General features: G+C 42.0%; 2 protein-coding genes across 6 annotated transcripts in view; one reads left to right on the top strand and one right to left on the bottom strand.

The window, feature by feature from the left end:
* Window positions 1-1,963: 1,963 nt before the first annotated feature.
* On the bottom strand, window positions 1,964-12,036 carry LOC106749515 (leukocyte elastase inhibitor-like). 2 transcript variants are annotated; one of them, XM_014629041.1, is made up of 7 exons: window positions 11,565-12,036; window positions 6,759-7,034; window positions 5,919-6,254; window positions 5,328-5,584; window positions 5,123-5,252; window positions 4,180-4,796; window positions 1,964-4,107 (listed from the first exon to the last, which is right to left on the bottom strand). In XM_014629041.1, the coding sequence occupies exons 2-7, from the start codon at window positions 7,026-7,028 to the stop codon at window positions 3,600-3,602; spliced, it is 2,118 nt and encodes a 705-aa protein (XP_014484527.1). In that variant the 5' UTR covers window positions 7,029-7,034; window positions 11,565-12,036; the 3' UTR covers window positions 1,964-3,599. The 2 variants fall into 2 exon arrangements, with proteins under 2 accessions (XP_014484527.1, XP_014484526.1); XM_014629040.1 differs by having other exon boundaries at window positions 1,965-4,796; window positions 11,565-12,035.
* Window positions 12,037-14,776: 2,740 nt separating this feature from the next.
* The window catches only part of LOC106749511 (transcription elongation factor, mitochondrial-like), a 10,776-nt gene continuing 8,611 nt past the window's right edge, over window positions 14,777-16,941 (top strand). The window contains exons 1-3 of one of the 4 annotated variants that reach the window (XM_014629029.1): window positions 14,777-15,883; window positions 16,141-16,575; window positions 16,677-16,751. In XM_014629029.1, the coding sequence (XP_014484515.1) occupies window positions 16,692-16,751 (60 nt within the window). In that variant the 5' untranslated portion in view covers window positions 14,777-15,883; window positions 16,141-16,575; window positions 16,677-16,691. Of the gene's footprint in view, window positions 15,884-16,140; window positions 16,752-16,941 lie in introns of all 4 variants that reach the window. The other 3 variants (XM_014629028.1, XM_014629031.1, XM_014629030.1) reach the window with 3 other exon arrangements.

Raw genomic sequence — 16,941 nt, 5'->3', positions numbered from 1 at the left:
CATATAACTTATCTTGTAGCATATATCACCGTTTCGTGCGGTCGGCTTACGTCGCCACACATCGGCTCGGCGGTACGCGAGTTGCAAGCTAATCCTTGCGCAACTGCCGACGCAACCTTCGTGTATCGTCCTATTTCAGGTCGTTACATACGTATGGAGATTGTTTCATTAGCCGGTAATTCGTAGTTTGCAACCTCGATGTCGGGAAATAATTCAGACACTTCCGACACGCAGGTCGATGTTGCAAAGCAATTATAACAGATCATTTACAGCTTGATAATCGTGGGTAATCCCTTTCTCCTCTGGCCATCTTTCTACCCGAAGGTCGATTAAACCTTAACCTTAACCGGAGTTGAAACTCTCTTCAGATAAGGACTTATGTTCTACCATTGTGGCTTAAATCTAATCGACGATTTTAAATCGCTGTCATTCGTCATTCACTATTACTCTCACGTGATAACACAGATAGGAATTATGAACTATGATTATCGTCGAACGATCAACTCAACGGAATTGACCAATTGCATCAGCTAACTAGCTGAATCGACCAATGAGATTAGATTAAAAGACATCGTTCCGGCGTTTTATTGTCTCAAAGACGTCTTATGACATCTTGAGACATCTTAATGTTTTCTGGATGTATTTACGTCTTACTGCGTACTTCGAGGTTATCGTAGGCAGTCCTTTACAACGCGTGAGCGCTCAAAATGAAACCAAGGTCTATCTTAACCCTTTCCAACTAGAGATCTATGTTGGAGTCACAAGGTAACGCACAATGATTGACGTAAATGCGAACCATATCTGTCGCATCACCTATGTTCACATCAGTCATTATGCGTTGACTCGCCCACGTACCTTCACGATTCCGTCGGAAGTGGTTACGATGAACTTTGTGATCAGGTCCCGGTTCACGGTCTGATCGTTGAGCACTCACCTTCTTTCCTAAAGAGCGGGCGATACTGCTCGAGGCCGATTTCGGCGAGCCACTGGTCCGCCTCCGTGAGTTCCCCATTGTTTCCAGTCCGAGCGGCGAGCATCAGCAGCTTCCCCAGGGACAGGACCATGGAGAGAGCCAAGAACACCCCGGACAGCACCGTCGACCATCGTGCCATTGTCCGTGCGGTGCATCTGTAACGATGAGCGAGACAAGAGTCGTTTAATTCATCGATCCGAATCTATCGAATATCGCATCGATAACGTGTGTTAGCGTCAGACAGAGCGGTTAATGTTTGTATTGACGCAAAGGCCGGGTGACTGACAGGTTATGTAGTCAAAGGCTCGGGCGGCTAGATTAGGTCGCGCTACGCGGTATTTCTAAACAAGCCGGGCGCCGGTGATCAGTTAATCGGACGATCGGAGAGAGAGAAAGAGAGAGAGAGAGAGAGAGTCGTGAGAGGAAATTCGCACATGTTTTCACGCGAGGTGGCTCGTTCTCGCGCCCCGATGATAAAACCGTGTCCTCGTGCAGCTTCACGCTGGAACGACAACGCATGTAGCGGTGTGCCGTGACGGGAACTGCAGATGGAGCAGCGACAGGTGAAGGAAGAGGGTTCGTGGAACGGTGGGTCGTCGAAGGGGACGCCGACGGATCGCGGGGAGGGTGTCGCGCCTCTTCGGGGACGAGCGGAGGCCTTGTTTGTGCGCCGGCGAGATCTCGGATTCTATACGAAAGATTATCACAGACGGAAGCGCGCAGACTACGTTTTCCCGGAACGGCATAGACTGTTCGAGCATCTAGATACGAATGTATATAGCGGTTCAACTTGATCTACTCTGTGCTGTAGTTGCACAGCCGGGTGGCGCCACCGTTCTGACTCAGGAGCGTAGCGCCCGAATCTTCGGATTCCACGTCAAACCGAGGCGCCGTAACGGAATTCGATAATGTGCTGTGATAATGAAAGAACTTCAGAATTCTCGATGCCGCGGCGACAGATACTGTTAATAAAAATTGCAACTACGTTCGGAGTTTTGTTCGGTGGTTGAGTGGTTCGGTGGTAGAAAATTTTTAAGTTCGACGGAGGGACGGCGTTCTTTCAAGATGTCGCTTGTGTGTACGATCCGCGTCGGCGAATTGAAGTTCAATAGATGGTTTATTCGTTGGCAGTAGTTATCTTTGTAGCGATAATCGAAGCAACGTGAGTGTCTAAAGTGTCTGAAAGATACTTGAATAAATAGGGAGTGTTAGATGTCCGAAGCGTCTTCAGGATATTTTCAACAGTTGAATCGATCAATCATCAGACCAACAACTGTCGATAAATTTTCGTATCTGTCTCAGCCCGAGGATAACCGAAGGGTGCTGGTGTGAAAGCAACCGTCGGTGGATAAATTTACATTATTTCGATTGATAATATTCTTGCTTACAGTTAATATCTTTTGTAATTGATCGCGTCACAAAAATATTATTTTAAGATTTATACGTGAACGTACAAAATATGATAAATAGTTCGAATAATTGTTACTACAGAAAGTTTCTTCAACTGGCAATTAATCTCACACAATTCTTATTGACGTTATTATAATAGCAATATTTTAACACGCAAAGCCTCTTGAAAGCAAATTGATAAAAATTATCTATTTCTCAATACATCGAAAATTATAGGTCTGTCCTTTTCAGTCACACACTTTTATATCTATATACAGTATTTATTTTTTTAATGTTGTAAAACAAAATATTACGAAGTATTTATCTCTATTTTGCGTGAACATGCGCTCTTGTCACTTCAAATGCAGACGTTGCTGAAGACCGCAGCTAAAAGGAACATTTTTAACACCTGGTCGCACGCAGAATTTGTGTTTGCAACACTCGGATATAAAATAATCGAATATAAACGTATAAATGCGTAAACATATGAATTTCCTCGATAAGTTTATAATCTCGCCGATTCAATCGAAGACAAGAAGTAAAGTTGAAGCAGCAGGCGGAATAACGGAAGCGAGTTCCCGCCTAACTTTTATCGAGTGTATCGTGAAGAATATTTCTCCGTTTTGCTTTTCGATCACAAAAAGAACGTAACTGATACAATTCCGTGCGTGTGATCTTCTCCGAATTTGAAATAGTCGGTGTGACATTTTCGACCTCTTTCGCACGAAGCTGGCGTTTCGAAAGTCGTTTCAAAGTCGTCAAAAAACCCGAACGTCGTTCATTCATATATATTCAAGTCGCGCGTGCGAGTAACGCGTCTTATCTTACAACATCGGCGTACGACGCGGTAATACTAGTAGAAGCGCGATACGAACGCGGGATAAATAATAAAACGGAAAGGCGGAGGCAGGACGATGTGATCGCGTGATAAGCTCAAGACGGAAGCGGTGTGTGTGCGCGCTGCGATACAAAGTACAAAAGAAAAAAAAAATAAGAAGGAGACGAGGAAAATGGCGAGGCGCGAGAATAATTACATTTGCTCGAGTCGAAAGAGAGAGAGAGAGAGAGAGAGAGAGAGAGCGAATATATAAATACGTAGAAAATAATCGAGCATGCCTGTGTGTGTGTGTGTGTGTGTGTGTGTACGCGCGCGCGTGAATGCTCATTCGCTCGAGTGCGCGAATGATTGAAGAGGAACTCTGTAAATCCCCGAGAACGTTCAAGGTAGTTCGTCGTTTCATCTGGCAGCGGTGTAATTCGGAGTCGGGGTGTTGACCGTTCCCCAGAACAGAATGAGTCCGGTGGGATCGTGCCGGATGAAGAAGAGGAAGGGCCGATTGGCGATCAGCCGCTTCTGGTTGCCGTCACGCTCGAGGAGCACGGCGGTCGCCGCCGCGGCTTCCGTTCCGCGTTCCGTCACCTCCATCTCCACCTTGTGCAGCACCTCGTCGGCGAAGAGGCCCGGATTCGTCAGTTGCGCGTTGTTCCGCAGCTCGTCCAGGCCGTAGGTCTGGAAGTTCCGGCTCTGGATGAACCTCAGGAAGCTTTCGTCCATGGGTCGAGCGGTCTGACGTTTCTTCCGGTCCGCGCGCCTCCTCTCGTCGGCGTCCCGGAAGCGGTACTTGTTCTCCTCCAGGCTGACATATTTCGTGCTCGGTTCGCGACGTTGGGGCTCGTTGGCGAGGTTCTCCTTGGTTACGTACGCGAGTCGAGACGCGTCACGTCCGTCAGTGTCGCGACGTATTCTGCGAATTTTGCGAATATGAAAACCTGTGCCCCACTGTTCCACGGTAACACCGCGTTGCTTATCTTCGTACCTGATGTAACTTCTCCTTATGCCGTTGCCTGCGTCCTGATTACCATCTTGGCCGAAACGCGAGAAGATCAAGAAGTCGTTGTTGCTGACGGAATTGAGAGTCGGCTGGCTCGCGACTTGCGGCAACGCCTGCGGCAGCGCTTGCGACAGCACTTGCGACAACGTTTGCGAGTTTTCCGGCAACGCTCGCGACGCGTTCTGCGATAACGCTTGCGGATACGTTTGCGGTATAGGTTGCGGTACAGCTTGCGGGATCGTATACGGACGCGCCGTTACGCTCGACGTTTGCGTCGCTTGCGAATTCATGTAAGGACGCACCGCTTGCGGAATCACGTAAGGACGGGCCACGACAGCGGGGGCCGGCTGAGAACCGTATCCGTTCGACAGGATGCTCAGGTCCGCACTGCTTGGATCGAACAACGATTGTAGACCCAAAGTGCGAAGCGCGTTCTTCAAGGTCAACGTGCTCGACAGTTTCATGCGCGGCAGACCGATGATGGTGCTCTCGTTCTTCAGGTTGTTTATCAGATGCTCGATCACGTCAGTTGTCAGTTGGTCGCTGAATCTCTTCAGAGCGGCAGCGCCCTCGGCTTTCGGCAGAAGCACGTACATAGACATCTGAAGATGAAGAAACAAGTTATTTTCCTAAACGGGGAGCATCCGATGGACCGTGTCATCGTTAATCGCCACATTGATTTCCACGAAAATAATTTGGAGGAACGGCAAATTTATGCTGTCGTCAATATTTGAAGAGTTGATTTTTTAAGTCGTCTTTGTAAAGAGAACAAATTCGTCTGTTCGTTTCCTCAGAAAAGGATCTCTAAAATCAGCTCTCAAATTGGACGGTGTACTTGAGAAACACCTCGTGCATTTATTTATCGGCTGCGGCAGCGCGCAAAATGTGCCGTCCCGGGTGATTTTTCTCCATGCATGCCGTCTCTCACCTCCATTCCTTTGTACGGCAGCTGCAGCATTTTAACGCCGATTGACCTGTCCTCGTAAAAGGGGAAGGGACCGCCATTGTACATCATGTCAACCTCGACCGATTCGTTCGGCTCGATGAAGAATGGTTTCCTGCAACGCAACGTCATTGTTGATCGCGAATCGTCGATTACGGACGAAGGCAAATTTGTTTAAAATCTTACGTACTTCTTCGTAGCGCTATCTATGAAATGCTGATTCCACTCGCCGTTAAAGTAAAGCGCCGACGCGAGTATCACGGTGGTGAGCGGGTCTGGCTGCTGCGACAATATGCTGGAGATTTTCCCATTCGTTCGTTCCTTCACCCAGTTGTTTATCACGTTCATCGCTTCGGCGCCTCTCTTTCGGAAATCCAGGTTTATTACTTCGCTCTTGTACGCGTTCTGGCTGATCGCTCGGAACTCAGGACGAATGGGATATCCGTCCTGGAAACATCGAATATCGATATGTGAAGAGAGGCTTATTCTTTTTCCCTCTAAGGGCAAAATGATGAACGACCGGAAATCGTCGCGCGTTTCAGTTCGCGAGTAAGCGCTTTCTTTCTCCCGATAATTCGTGACTTAAGCTCCTGGTACTACTAACACTTCAACATTCGTCCGTAAAGCTTTTCCCTTTCATTTTAATTAATCAGACCTTTCCTTCTATATGACAATATATTTCCGACTTATATATACTTCAAGACCTTGGAGATACGCACAAAGGCGGCACACCTCGTGCGTGATCGTGAATAATCGCGAAGCAGCGTTGTGAATTAAGTACCTGGACGAAGATGCCGCTGGCGGAAGAGACGCGCGGCCCGTTGCCTCCTTCGACTCTGTAATTCACGATGTTCAACAGCAGGCCGAACATCTGATGAACGACTTCCGAGTGTTGGGATATGTCGACTCCGGCCTCCAAACCGAGTACTCGCGACACCTCGCTGAAGGTATTTCCGGCGGAGCCCAACAGCACCATCGACAACGCAACGCTTATGCTGAGCGGCGAGAAGATCGTGTTTTCGCGATGGCTGGCCGCTGAACTGCCTCTGACATTGTAAATCGCTCTGTCCAAGTCCAAGGAAAACTTCGTGAGGCCTCTGGCTATGATATTGTTCACCTGAAATCGACGACATTCATGATTCGCCTTTATCGTATACGCGGACATCCGTGGAAATAATCCGCTGTATTTTACCGATCATCCTGATACCACAAAACTGAAGGTCAAGATCGGTAAGTAGAAAACGGAAGAGCAACAACTCTTGAAGTCTTTTGATTTTTCACAAACAACCGGAGTCTCCAGGTAGAAGAACACGACGAAGTCAAAGTGACGTGAAAATGACGAGAAGGCGGCTATAAAAACTCACTCTTCGATCGTTTTCTCGTCATTTTGACGTCATCGTTATTTCTTGCTCTACGTGGGAGAAGATCGCATCTGTATTCGTGATTTGATCCCTTCGCGGGTTTATTATTAATCGACGTTACTTTCGCGGAATATCATCCGAGATGTCGCGCGACTCGCAACCTTACATGCTCATTTGCGCTGGAGGATTGCGGTAGTTATCGCAGCGATTTGTTGCGTAACCGCAGCGACATGCGCAAAGGACGGTCAGTGGCAACTTACATGAGTGGACCAATCTTGCGGCAAAGGTTGTAGAGCAGGTATCGGTGTTGTGATCGTTGTCGAGGGGTAAGCCGCAGCTGCGAATTGCGGTTTGAATTGCTGATCATTCTGTACCGACTGTTTGTTGCCGATCAAGTCACGTCCGTCGTTTGTGAACGCGTAAGGTGGATTCGACGCCTTCATTATCTCGTATTGATCCGGGTAAATTATCTTCTGGCAGCGACCCAGAGCCAGAAGGCCAAATAATAAGAGCCACAATCGTGCAGCCATTCTTTCCTGCAAAGCGGAAATAGATGGGGAATTACTTGCGGGGTTGTCTTGAGAAGGGGACGAATTCAAAGTAATCGATAGGAATTCATCGTTATGACGAATTTAAACCAATCGATCGATTATGTCTACTTGAAAATAATTTTAATTTTAATATAAAAGAATAAATTATAAACTTCTAGTTCTCGAAATGAGAGAACGCTTAGAACATTGCGGTGAACAACGTGTGAACAATGTAACAAATGATTTGAGAAACTTAAATATAGCACAAATAAATAATATAGTACAAATCTCCAGTATTTAAATGTAATAATTTCAAATACCACCTGAGAACACCGAACGTGTTTCAATTCGCATTGGATTCACTTCGAAGTGATAAAGCCGATCGATGATCAGGTATTTACGAAGAAGTACGTGTACCCTATCTTTTTTTTCAAATATCACATGTGCCTCTAAGATAATGTTGGGATACGTAACAGTTTAACGTCAGGCTCGATGAGTGTGTACGTTCTTCAAGGAATTCAACTAACGAAAGATCGTAGAAACTGAGCTACCGATACCGTGTGCGGCGACCGTGAATGCAAATTCTGCATCCATCGCGAGCAATTGACAGCGGAACCTCGTAAACATAATGACATGTAATGACGCGTTTCATATAGTTACTCGATAGATGGATACATGTATAAATGAGCGACGAGCGTCATTCCAAGAAGTGTATTCTTTTATTCGCAAACACAGCGAGATATACATCGTGATGTTCGCGTTATTATCGTCAATATTAATGTATCGCCGAGAGTAACGACATGTGCGACTAGATGATAATGGTGATGACAAGTGGCCTAAATTTCGAATGCGGGAAGAATCGAAGTGCGTGTCTGTTCTGTTTGTTTGCGTGTCGTACTCGCGTCGAATTTCCACGTAATTTTTAATATACCTTGTTGAGTCATCAGAGATGTAATTTTACGATAACCTCCGCTGACCTTTCCGCCGAGGAAGGAAGGCATTTCAAAATTGGCAAAAACTGACTGAAAGGATGTCCGGTCGTTCTGGGACACTCCTGTATCACTTCCTAGGCGATATTCGCAATGTCATTGATTTGGAGTAACGTAATTAATCGTGCCAGACATATCTTGTTGTAAAGATAATGAGACTACTGTGCGGAAGTGTGGCTCGATAAATGTATCTACACTCCGGAAATATGCGCGAAACGAAAAGTCGAATTCGATATAGTCGCAATTAAGACTGATGATTAAGTCTACGTTGATTAATTTATACGTTGGTTAATTTATATTGAATTCTTCACCGAATTACTCTAAGTTTACCGGTGAATTTCCGAGTACCGCTTAAATTATGCTAATCCTAATCGCGAAACGCACGCAACATTAAATTATGTCGTGAAGTATCGGACTATAAATACAAACTGAAAGGGAGAAGGTTATCCCGATAAGTATCGATACTTCGAAGGAACGTTCCGTGAATTTAGGACATTTTGTATAATCGATGAGATATAATCCTGAATGTGCTTACCGCTTGCGGTCGCGCAACAAAATTAACTTTTGCCTCTTTCAATGTCCATTAAGATAATGGCCTAATGATCATTTGTCTAGCGCTCAATATCAAGCCATCTAATGTTTCGCTGCATCCTGTATTCATTATTATTGAGAAATAGCCACGGACACATTTCAATATCAATTCCATTAGGCTTCAAGAAATGAATGAAGAAAACCGCCGAGAATGCGTTATGTGTGTAGCAGCGTTCGAGGCAATTCACTTGCGAAGTACAATGTAAATTTGAAAGATAAAGAGAATCCACGGGATGTCATACATCTTAAGAATAGTTACATTTCCGCTTATTCGGACAAAAATGATTTGTCAGATCTGACAAACTGAACATATTTTTTCTCTGAGCGCATGACATTGAAAGATAATTATTATATTTATTTAAAATTTCGTTCACGCAACAAAGAAGATAATTATCTCGTTTATAAATAAATGCGCTGCTTAATTAAAACGTATCTGACGATGAGACGAATTGTTGAAACTGAATACCATTAATACCGGATGTTTAGCAATATTTTTACCTAACATAATGGTCACAAATAAACTGATTCAGCTTTTGGAAAATACAGTCTTATCGCGTTAATATCCTGTCATCACGAGCGTACGTTTCTATTGAGGACCCGGACAAAGCCGCCGCTATGTCTAGACTCTCTGCAATAAACGCGAGAACGAAACCGACAATGCTCCCTTTGTGCTTAATAATCAACTTGGCACAACGTGTGCAAATTTATGCCAGGAATAACCCGGCGTCTTTAGGCGTGCCGGATAATAGCTGCGCATAAGGGTACGATGTGGAAGAGGCGCAAGTTTTTAAGACACGCCACTTAAAGAGGCGGACTGGAGTCACGTATAATGCCGTTGGGAATTCCCGGAGGAGTGGCAGGTGAGAGAACGCGCATAGATTAGGGTTAAACTGCACACGACGAGCGCGATACGAGTATCTCGTCGGGCCGTCCTCACCGGACAACTTGCGGACATTCCCAAGATGGAGTAATGACACTCGATTATTTATTACGAATATTAATCGTTTGCGACGTGCTGAGTGTCGCGAGTTTTCGCGGAAAGTAATCTCCGGGATGATTCTCGCTAGGTAGCTCCGGTGATCCTGTGAAGCTCGATCGACGAACTCGTAAATAAAAGTAAAGGGATACTTCAGGGATACCCGCGCTGTACGCGTGCGTTTAAAATGAACAAAATCAATTTTTCCGATACGTGCCGCCACAAAAATATTATCGTTACAGGCTGACGCATTGCATTTACATCGAATAATGACGCCTTCGATGGCTGGAATTCCCGTCTTAAAGTTAGCTAATGGCGTGAAATTTTTTTAGAATTACGTTCGACATCGATTGATCCTGTTTTTTTTTTCATTCATCTTCGTGCCTATCTGACGGAAGTCGCTTGTGTCAACGTCCACGTATGTTTCCTCGTGCGTGACGGGACACACGTGTTTAGCGTACTTACAACGTTCCGCACTCTAGAATTGAAATAATCTCACCTTTCGCTTTCATTGTAATTTACTACTAATGTGATGACTAAGTTTCCTTGAGGAACCGGGATGAATGAAGGCGAATCAGTCGGGATTCAACAACTGCAAACGATCGACTCTCGAAATTAATATCAGATTTGAAAATTGTCGGGAACTTCTTCTATGTATTGTACTTTTATCAATTATTGATCGTATTTAATTCAGTCATCTTCCACAGCAATTTTGCTGTGCGAAATCAAATTTGTCATATTAATAATGTCTATTCTTAATACACTGGAGATTCTTAATTAGGAGATTAATTTACTTAATCAGACTAATTTACTTAATAATTTACTTTCTTGCGATTTGAGTAAAAATTTAACTAGTTTTTCGAAAAAAATGTAAAAGTGAACAATATTATAATAATATTACACGAATTTTTGCGAGCTACTGTACACACATTTTGTTTGTTTGCTTTATATTCTGCTCCATATGTTATTTCTACATTATCTATGCTAATTTATGGTTTTTATATTCAACAAAAAACGTTCTCTCAATTATCGAAAATCGAAATGTCGCCTCTAAACAGGATTTGATTTTATCTTGAAGGTCGCGACAGGTGAAAGTAAAGACGACTTGATTAATTTATCACGCGTTGCACTCCCCGATTTGGGATGCATTGAAAAAAGCCGTGAAGAGATATCATACATAGCCGTCTGCTTAAGAAAAACGTTCTCGGCTAAGTATGAAGTTCTCAATTTGTGCGTAAAAAGATATAATGAGCTTTTAACTGCGCGCATTACGCGAGAACTAATTAAGTAAGGAAGGATAATTCAAGACGATATTCTAAAGAGAGGGACATTACTCCGAAATCTTTGTGTTTCACGGGAAGCATTCACTGGCATCAATGATACTTGTAAAGGCACACTATTACAATCGCATCCTGTTACACAATCTCATTACCGTTCCTACTAATGACTCGACTACGATTATTTCGCAGAGCGGGTTATTCCAAAAATATAAAAAAAAAACATATAATAAATATATTATGCAAACATATGGAACGCAACAGAAACATGATTACACAAACACGGAGCTTATAAAGTCATTTTATTATTGTTTTTGCACCAACGATTCGAGCACAGTTGTTTTGAAAGGCATATTGCGAAATTCCTTTCCTACGAGAGACATTCGGAATGAACAGGAAATTCATAAAATGATTCTAGCACTATTTATGTACCAACGACAGTGATATGAATATTTAAAAAAATAACATATTAAAGCGAGACCTTCGGTTTCTGCAGGAAACATTTGATAATATCTGCAGTATCACGCAAAAACTTTCTATCATATCTGATAGAGTTATCGTCTCCATACCAACGATTGGTATCTGTCCTGTACACAAACACCGGCGACGAACAATTCTCTCGATATTTTTTCCGAATAAAACCCTTCAAGACAAGCGAGAGAGAAAGAGAGTGAAACTTGTTCTAGCGAAAATCAACACTAACCTGTGTGAGCGGACTGTGAGCGACTACGATCTTCGGCGAATCCTTGAGGAACCTTCGTCACAGTTCTTCGTTACGGTCGATTTGCGTGTCGATTTCGCGTCTCGCTTCAACGTCTCTCCTGGATGTGGGTCAAGTTCGCTCCTTCGCGTGTGTCTCCGTTCAGGTTTCGCTCAGGTCGTAGGACGTAGGCGTCGTTGAATCGCCTTATGTACACACAAAGTGTACACACCGGGCTTCGTGCCTGCTTACAGAGAAAGAGAGAGGTTCCGTGCTTCCTTACAGTCGAGCGCTGAGTGCCATGTGCGTAGACTGGCCGTCGGAGTTAGGTTCGCGGTCGGAAGTTTGGGAGAGAAGCGCCCTATCTCCACGCTCTGACGGAGTCGCCGAAACACGTTTTCGCGACCACGTTAGCCCGAAGAACAAGCGGGGAGCACTACTAGAGTACCGGTCGGCGATCTCTTATTTATTCTCCCCGGAGGCAGCGGCGGAGTAAGTGACGGCGGCGGCTGCGGCGGCGGTGACGGGAGCGGCCAATGATGACCGATGATGGCGATGATGATGATGCGAGAAAGACGTCAGCGAAGTTTCAACGCTATGTGCAAGTTGACGAAGAACTCGACGATAATGTGATTCCCGCGTCTCATTCGCTCGTATACGAAGAGTCAAAAATACAATTATGTACGATAGGGATTTTAGGAAAGCAATTGACGCGTTATCACTTGGTTTAATTAAAATAGGCAGCAGGCGAACGGCGAGGCCAGAAGAGCCGCAATTGACGCGTTATCGCTGGTTTTAATTGAAAAAGGCAGCAAGCGAACGGCGAAGCAGCGCGACGATTATAAAATAATGCTCACTCTGGAAACTTATTGTCGCGAGTTTTCCTCAAAGGGAATCGACGAATACATTCGTTGGTTTCATGTGAATTTAAAAAAGATAAATGTCTCATATAAGCTAGTTGGTAACGAATTTTTAAGAGCGATATTGAGGTGAGCCCTTTCATAAGTTTATTATTATTTATTTAAAAAACCACTATATTTAATTATTTAAAAAACCACTATATTTAAAAAAAGAAGTTAAAAATAGGATATTACCCTCAAGGATCATGTATAAAAAGCGTCATCTTCAGTTGCAAATATCTCAGATTCCTGAATAATGGTTAATCGTTTTCTAACTTTCTAACTTTATAGACTTAGATAGTTTTCTAATTTTATTGACTTGTTGATAGTATTTCAGTCAATACGCAGCTAAAATTTAAAAATATGGTAACTTGATTTAACATATGTATTTATATTTGCACTCGCACATATTTATCAATGGCAACATAAAAATAACGGAAATGAAATGATAACAGAAAATTGAGAGTGTATCGTGAAGTCACCGTTTAATTTTAGGGAACTAAATATTCAAATTCTACGTAATTGATTCTGTAATCGTAATTTACACAGCCTTTCGCAAGAAAGTCGCATCTTATCGCATTAATATTTTTCAGTCATCGCGAGGTATGAGTCATCGAAAATTTAGATAAAGGAGTTTCTATTTCTCGAGTCCCTGATAAACGCGCGTCACTAATAATTTTTACTAATTACAGCGATCAATTTAGAATGTAAAATACTCGCAGATTAATGGCTGCGATATTTCTCGTCTACATATAATGCTGAGTACGCAAACAAGCCGAAGTTGGATGATACGCGGTCGAAAAAAATTTGGGCGCGTCAAGTAGGATATCCGTATAAGGGGGTTTTAACGATACTGACAGGAATAACGCATTGTGGCAGTGGAATTTCCGGGTAAGTGGCGGTCGAATATGCGTAGATTAAAATTGAAGTGCGTATAAACATAATACCTCAACATCCTTTTCAGTCGTTTCCTTGAGACGTCTTCTGGAGATTCCACACAAGGAGTAACACACGCATCATTCGTATAATATCATGCTTTTATGATATAATAATTATTATATAATGTATAATATATGATAATCATTACAATCCAATTAACAGATTTGCAACGATTTTACGCATCATGTAAAATAACACGTAGATGAATTTCTTCATGCGGTAATGAAATTGTGATTCGTGATCAAAGAGATAATGCAAGCGCATATAAAACACTGGCTATTCAATTACACGATCTAGGTAAGAGATACGTTAAGATCTAAATGTTACTCATAATGTGTGTGTATGGTGTGTGTGTGTGTGTGTGTGTGTGCGTATGTATGTGTGATCTCTATGACACCTCTATGCATATACGTAGGTAATAGATAATAGACCAAATAGATAATAGATCAAATTAACAGGTTCACACAGTTAACAGATGGATAATTCATAGCAGTTCATTATAATAATTTATCAATAACTCATAAAATCTTATTTACGAGTATGTAAATACGGACGCAATAAGGAAAAGATGAATCGTTTGTATTTTCATTTATAATTTATGCTGACGTTATATTTTATTTTACTCAACTAATTATCAATACGAAATATTCCGAATTATTCGAAACAAAATGGAGCAATGAAAAGGAAAAAAGATAACTTATGCTGCTATTTATCACCACCGCCTAAGTAGATCGCACCAAAACTCGATCCACTTAGAATTCATGCAGGTGCCCTGGTGCTGGGCAATGACGGTACTTTGAGAAGGAAACGATTCATCATCAGACAGTTGCCTCACGTTGGAACTAATTTTCCCGCGAACAGTGTATGTACATCTCGATATAAAACGTGACATCACGTGAAATATGGAGCGTTGCGAGAAGTGTTCGATAAAGTATGCCTACCTACGGGTTCCTTCATGCAGCTTGATCAATTAGGTAATGCAAACGTCGAGGTGTGACAATACATCTTAAGATATAGGAGCGATCTGGGACGAATAAACTGAGAAAACAAACATCTCTTCTCGAATTAAGGTACGTCGACAACAAAGAATTCAAATAGTTTTTTTTTCCTTTCTCTTTATTTTAATAATAATGCTGAGACGATATAAAGATTGAAGATGTTTAGAAAACCTAATTACACACGCGATCAAATGACGTTCGGAGTCGTGTTTAATATTCTTGATCGGTTCTTATCGAGAGAAAATGTTCTTATCTGTATTCGCAATTTTTCGTATCCGCATGGGAAAATACGTTTGACTAGAGTCAAAACGGTTCTCTACACGTTTTCTGCAAAAACATACATATTTATATAAACATCCGCAGCGCGCGATAGTACGCATACATTAGCGAGGAGTTATCGCTAACGTAACGTCGCGGTTAGCGGTTGTCGTTGTTCGTCAGGTTTCGTTATTCTGCGCGGCACACATGTTGTCCTTATGAATCATTTTTGCTCTATTAACTCTTCGCGCAAGTGACATCGCTCGCGTTTAATATGTGTATCGCGCGCGGGGTGCGGTATTATGTGTCGGAGCGTAATTCCCGCGCGGTACGGGAAGTTTGCACGAGGTTTTGTATCAACAGGGCCACAATTGTGCTCCGTTTCCGCTCGTTAAAGCTATCGGATGAATCGCGAGAAAGCTTGCCTTTGTCAGAATCAGCGTTCGGAAATTTCCGGTGGGCGCGCGATTCGTACTTTGAGATACTTTGGGCTTTGTTCGCTTTGTAACAAATTGTAACGGATTTTCACTGGTTCTCGGAGAGGTTCGGGCGCTCCGAATCTGTGCTCGAACACGTGTAATAATAAAGCGGAAGAGGGGAATGTATTTTATAACAAAGAAAGACTGGGATAATGAAAATTGATGATTAGGGATTACTTTGGTGCGACGTGAGTTCATTACGACGATGTCGTAATAAAAGAGATAGTGGAAGGAAAAAGTGGAAACAGGAAAATCAGTGCAATTGGTCTTATATTTTCTTGATATATCACTGATATTTTTGAAATCCTATTTTTAAAGCAGATATCGAAGATAGCTTTTTTTTAATGGGAGGGCTTGATAATGAATAAATCTTATTGAGATTTCGAAGAATCTCCCCAAACGAGCGATGAGCAAGGAGAAATGCTCGTAAAGAGACACAGATTAAAGTCGACGCGTTCGTTGGAACCTGTTGTGGCTTTTGGGATTAACCCATGAGTAATGTCAGTATTAGCGGCAATAAAAAGGGATAGAAAGGAAAAGAAAAGAATTCAAGAAGTAATTTCCTTAACTGGATTTTTGATATATCATAAAAATAAATTCCAATGTCCTTTCAAAATATCTTCTGCCTTATAAGGTAGACGGATAAACATATATTAAAACGAATTAATGTTGAAGTGTATGTGTGGGCGAGTTTGATGTTTTAAGAGCAAGAGTGAGTTAGAAGGAAATTATGGAGGAAACTTCGTATGGTATGATATTCATTTTATGAAATCACGTCTATAAAATAAATCTTACAAGTCATGAACTTACTCATTATTATATTTAAATCTTTGCTCGAATGATTATACGGAATACCCCGCAACATTCATTCCTTGGGTCAAGTTTCCTTACTGATTAAAAACGGATATTTGAATAATTAAATGTGGGAAATTTTTTCCGAGCTGCGTGTACGTATGTAAGAAGTTTGATGCCCATTTCCAGATTCAAGTGAACTTTGCATTTTCAGAAATTAACCTCGATTTCATCATGGACATATTTAACGAAAAGTTTAATAGCACACAGTCGCTTTCAATCCACTTAATAAAAGAAATACATACCTGAATACACGCGATATATTCGTAGCTTTGCTTCAGAAAGTGTGCAAGACCCGAAGCCGTTAGACAAATGCCAAAATTCAAGTGTTTGATTTAAAACCGGTGCAACAGAAGTTTTATGCAACCGCAAAGCGGCGCACTTAGCATCGTGTTCCGAAACTTATCGGAAGGAAGTAACGCTGGATGTCCAATAGGAGAACTTGTTTTCTAGAGACTTTTGTTCCTGAAAAATGATATCTCCATTTGAGAATCGGATATTATATTTTACATATATATATACGTATACACAAATCAGCTGTCGACACATCGTCTGTGAATTTTCCATGTGATATATTTGAATCGAACAGGTTATTTGCGAGAATTTTCTTTAAGTCAACAATATTTGAATATTACTAATTAAACACATGATATATTTTTAATGATTATTAATTGATGTGATTTACTTTAGTGGTTATGAAATAAAATGTGGAACGTAATGTTAACAAAATTATTTAACAATTTTATTAAACATCAAAAAGTGCAGGTAAATTTTTGTACTTGCAAAATATTACGAGCAATTTGCTATCACAGAGGTTAATAATTTTAAGTCATGATTTTGACAAATTATTTAGAAAATTACTACTACACATCTCAAATAAAGCTTTTTTCTATATAATTTTCATCCAGTCCTATGCATATTTTGAGATTATTTGATATTGTTTTTATATATTAAT

The sequence above is a fragment of the Dinoponera quadriceps genome, unplaced genomic scaffold, assembly GCF_001313825.1.
Source record: "Dinoponera quadriceps isolate SergipeBrazil2010 unplaced genomic scaffold, ASM131382v1 scaffold3162, whole genome shotgun sequence".
NCBI lineage: Eukaryota > Metazoa > Arthropoda > Insecta > Hymenoptera > Formicidae > Dinoponera > Dinoponera quadriceps.
Note: the sequence above shows the minus strand (reverse complement) of the source record. Positions and strands in the feature narration are given on the sequence as shown.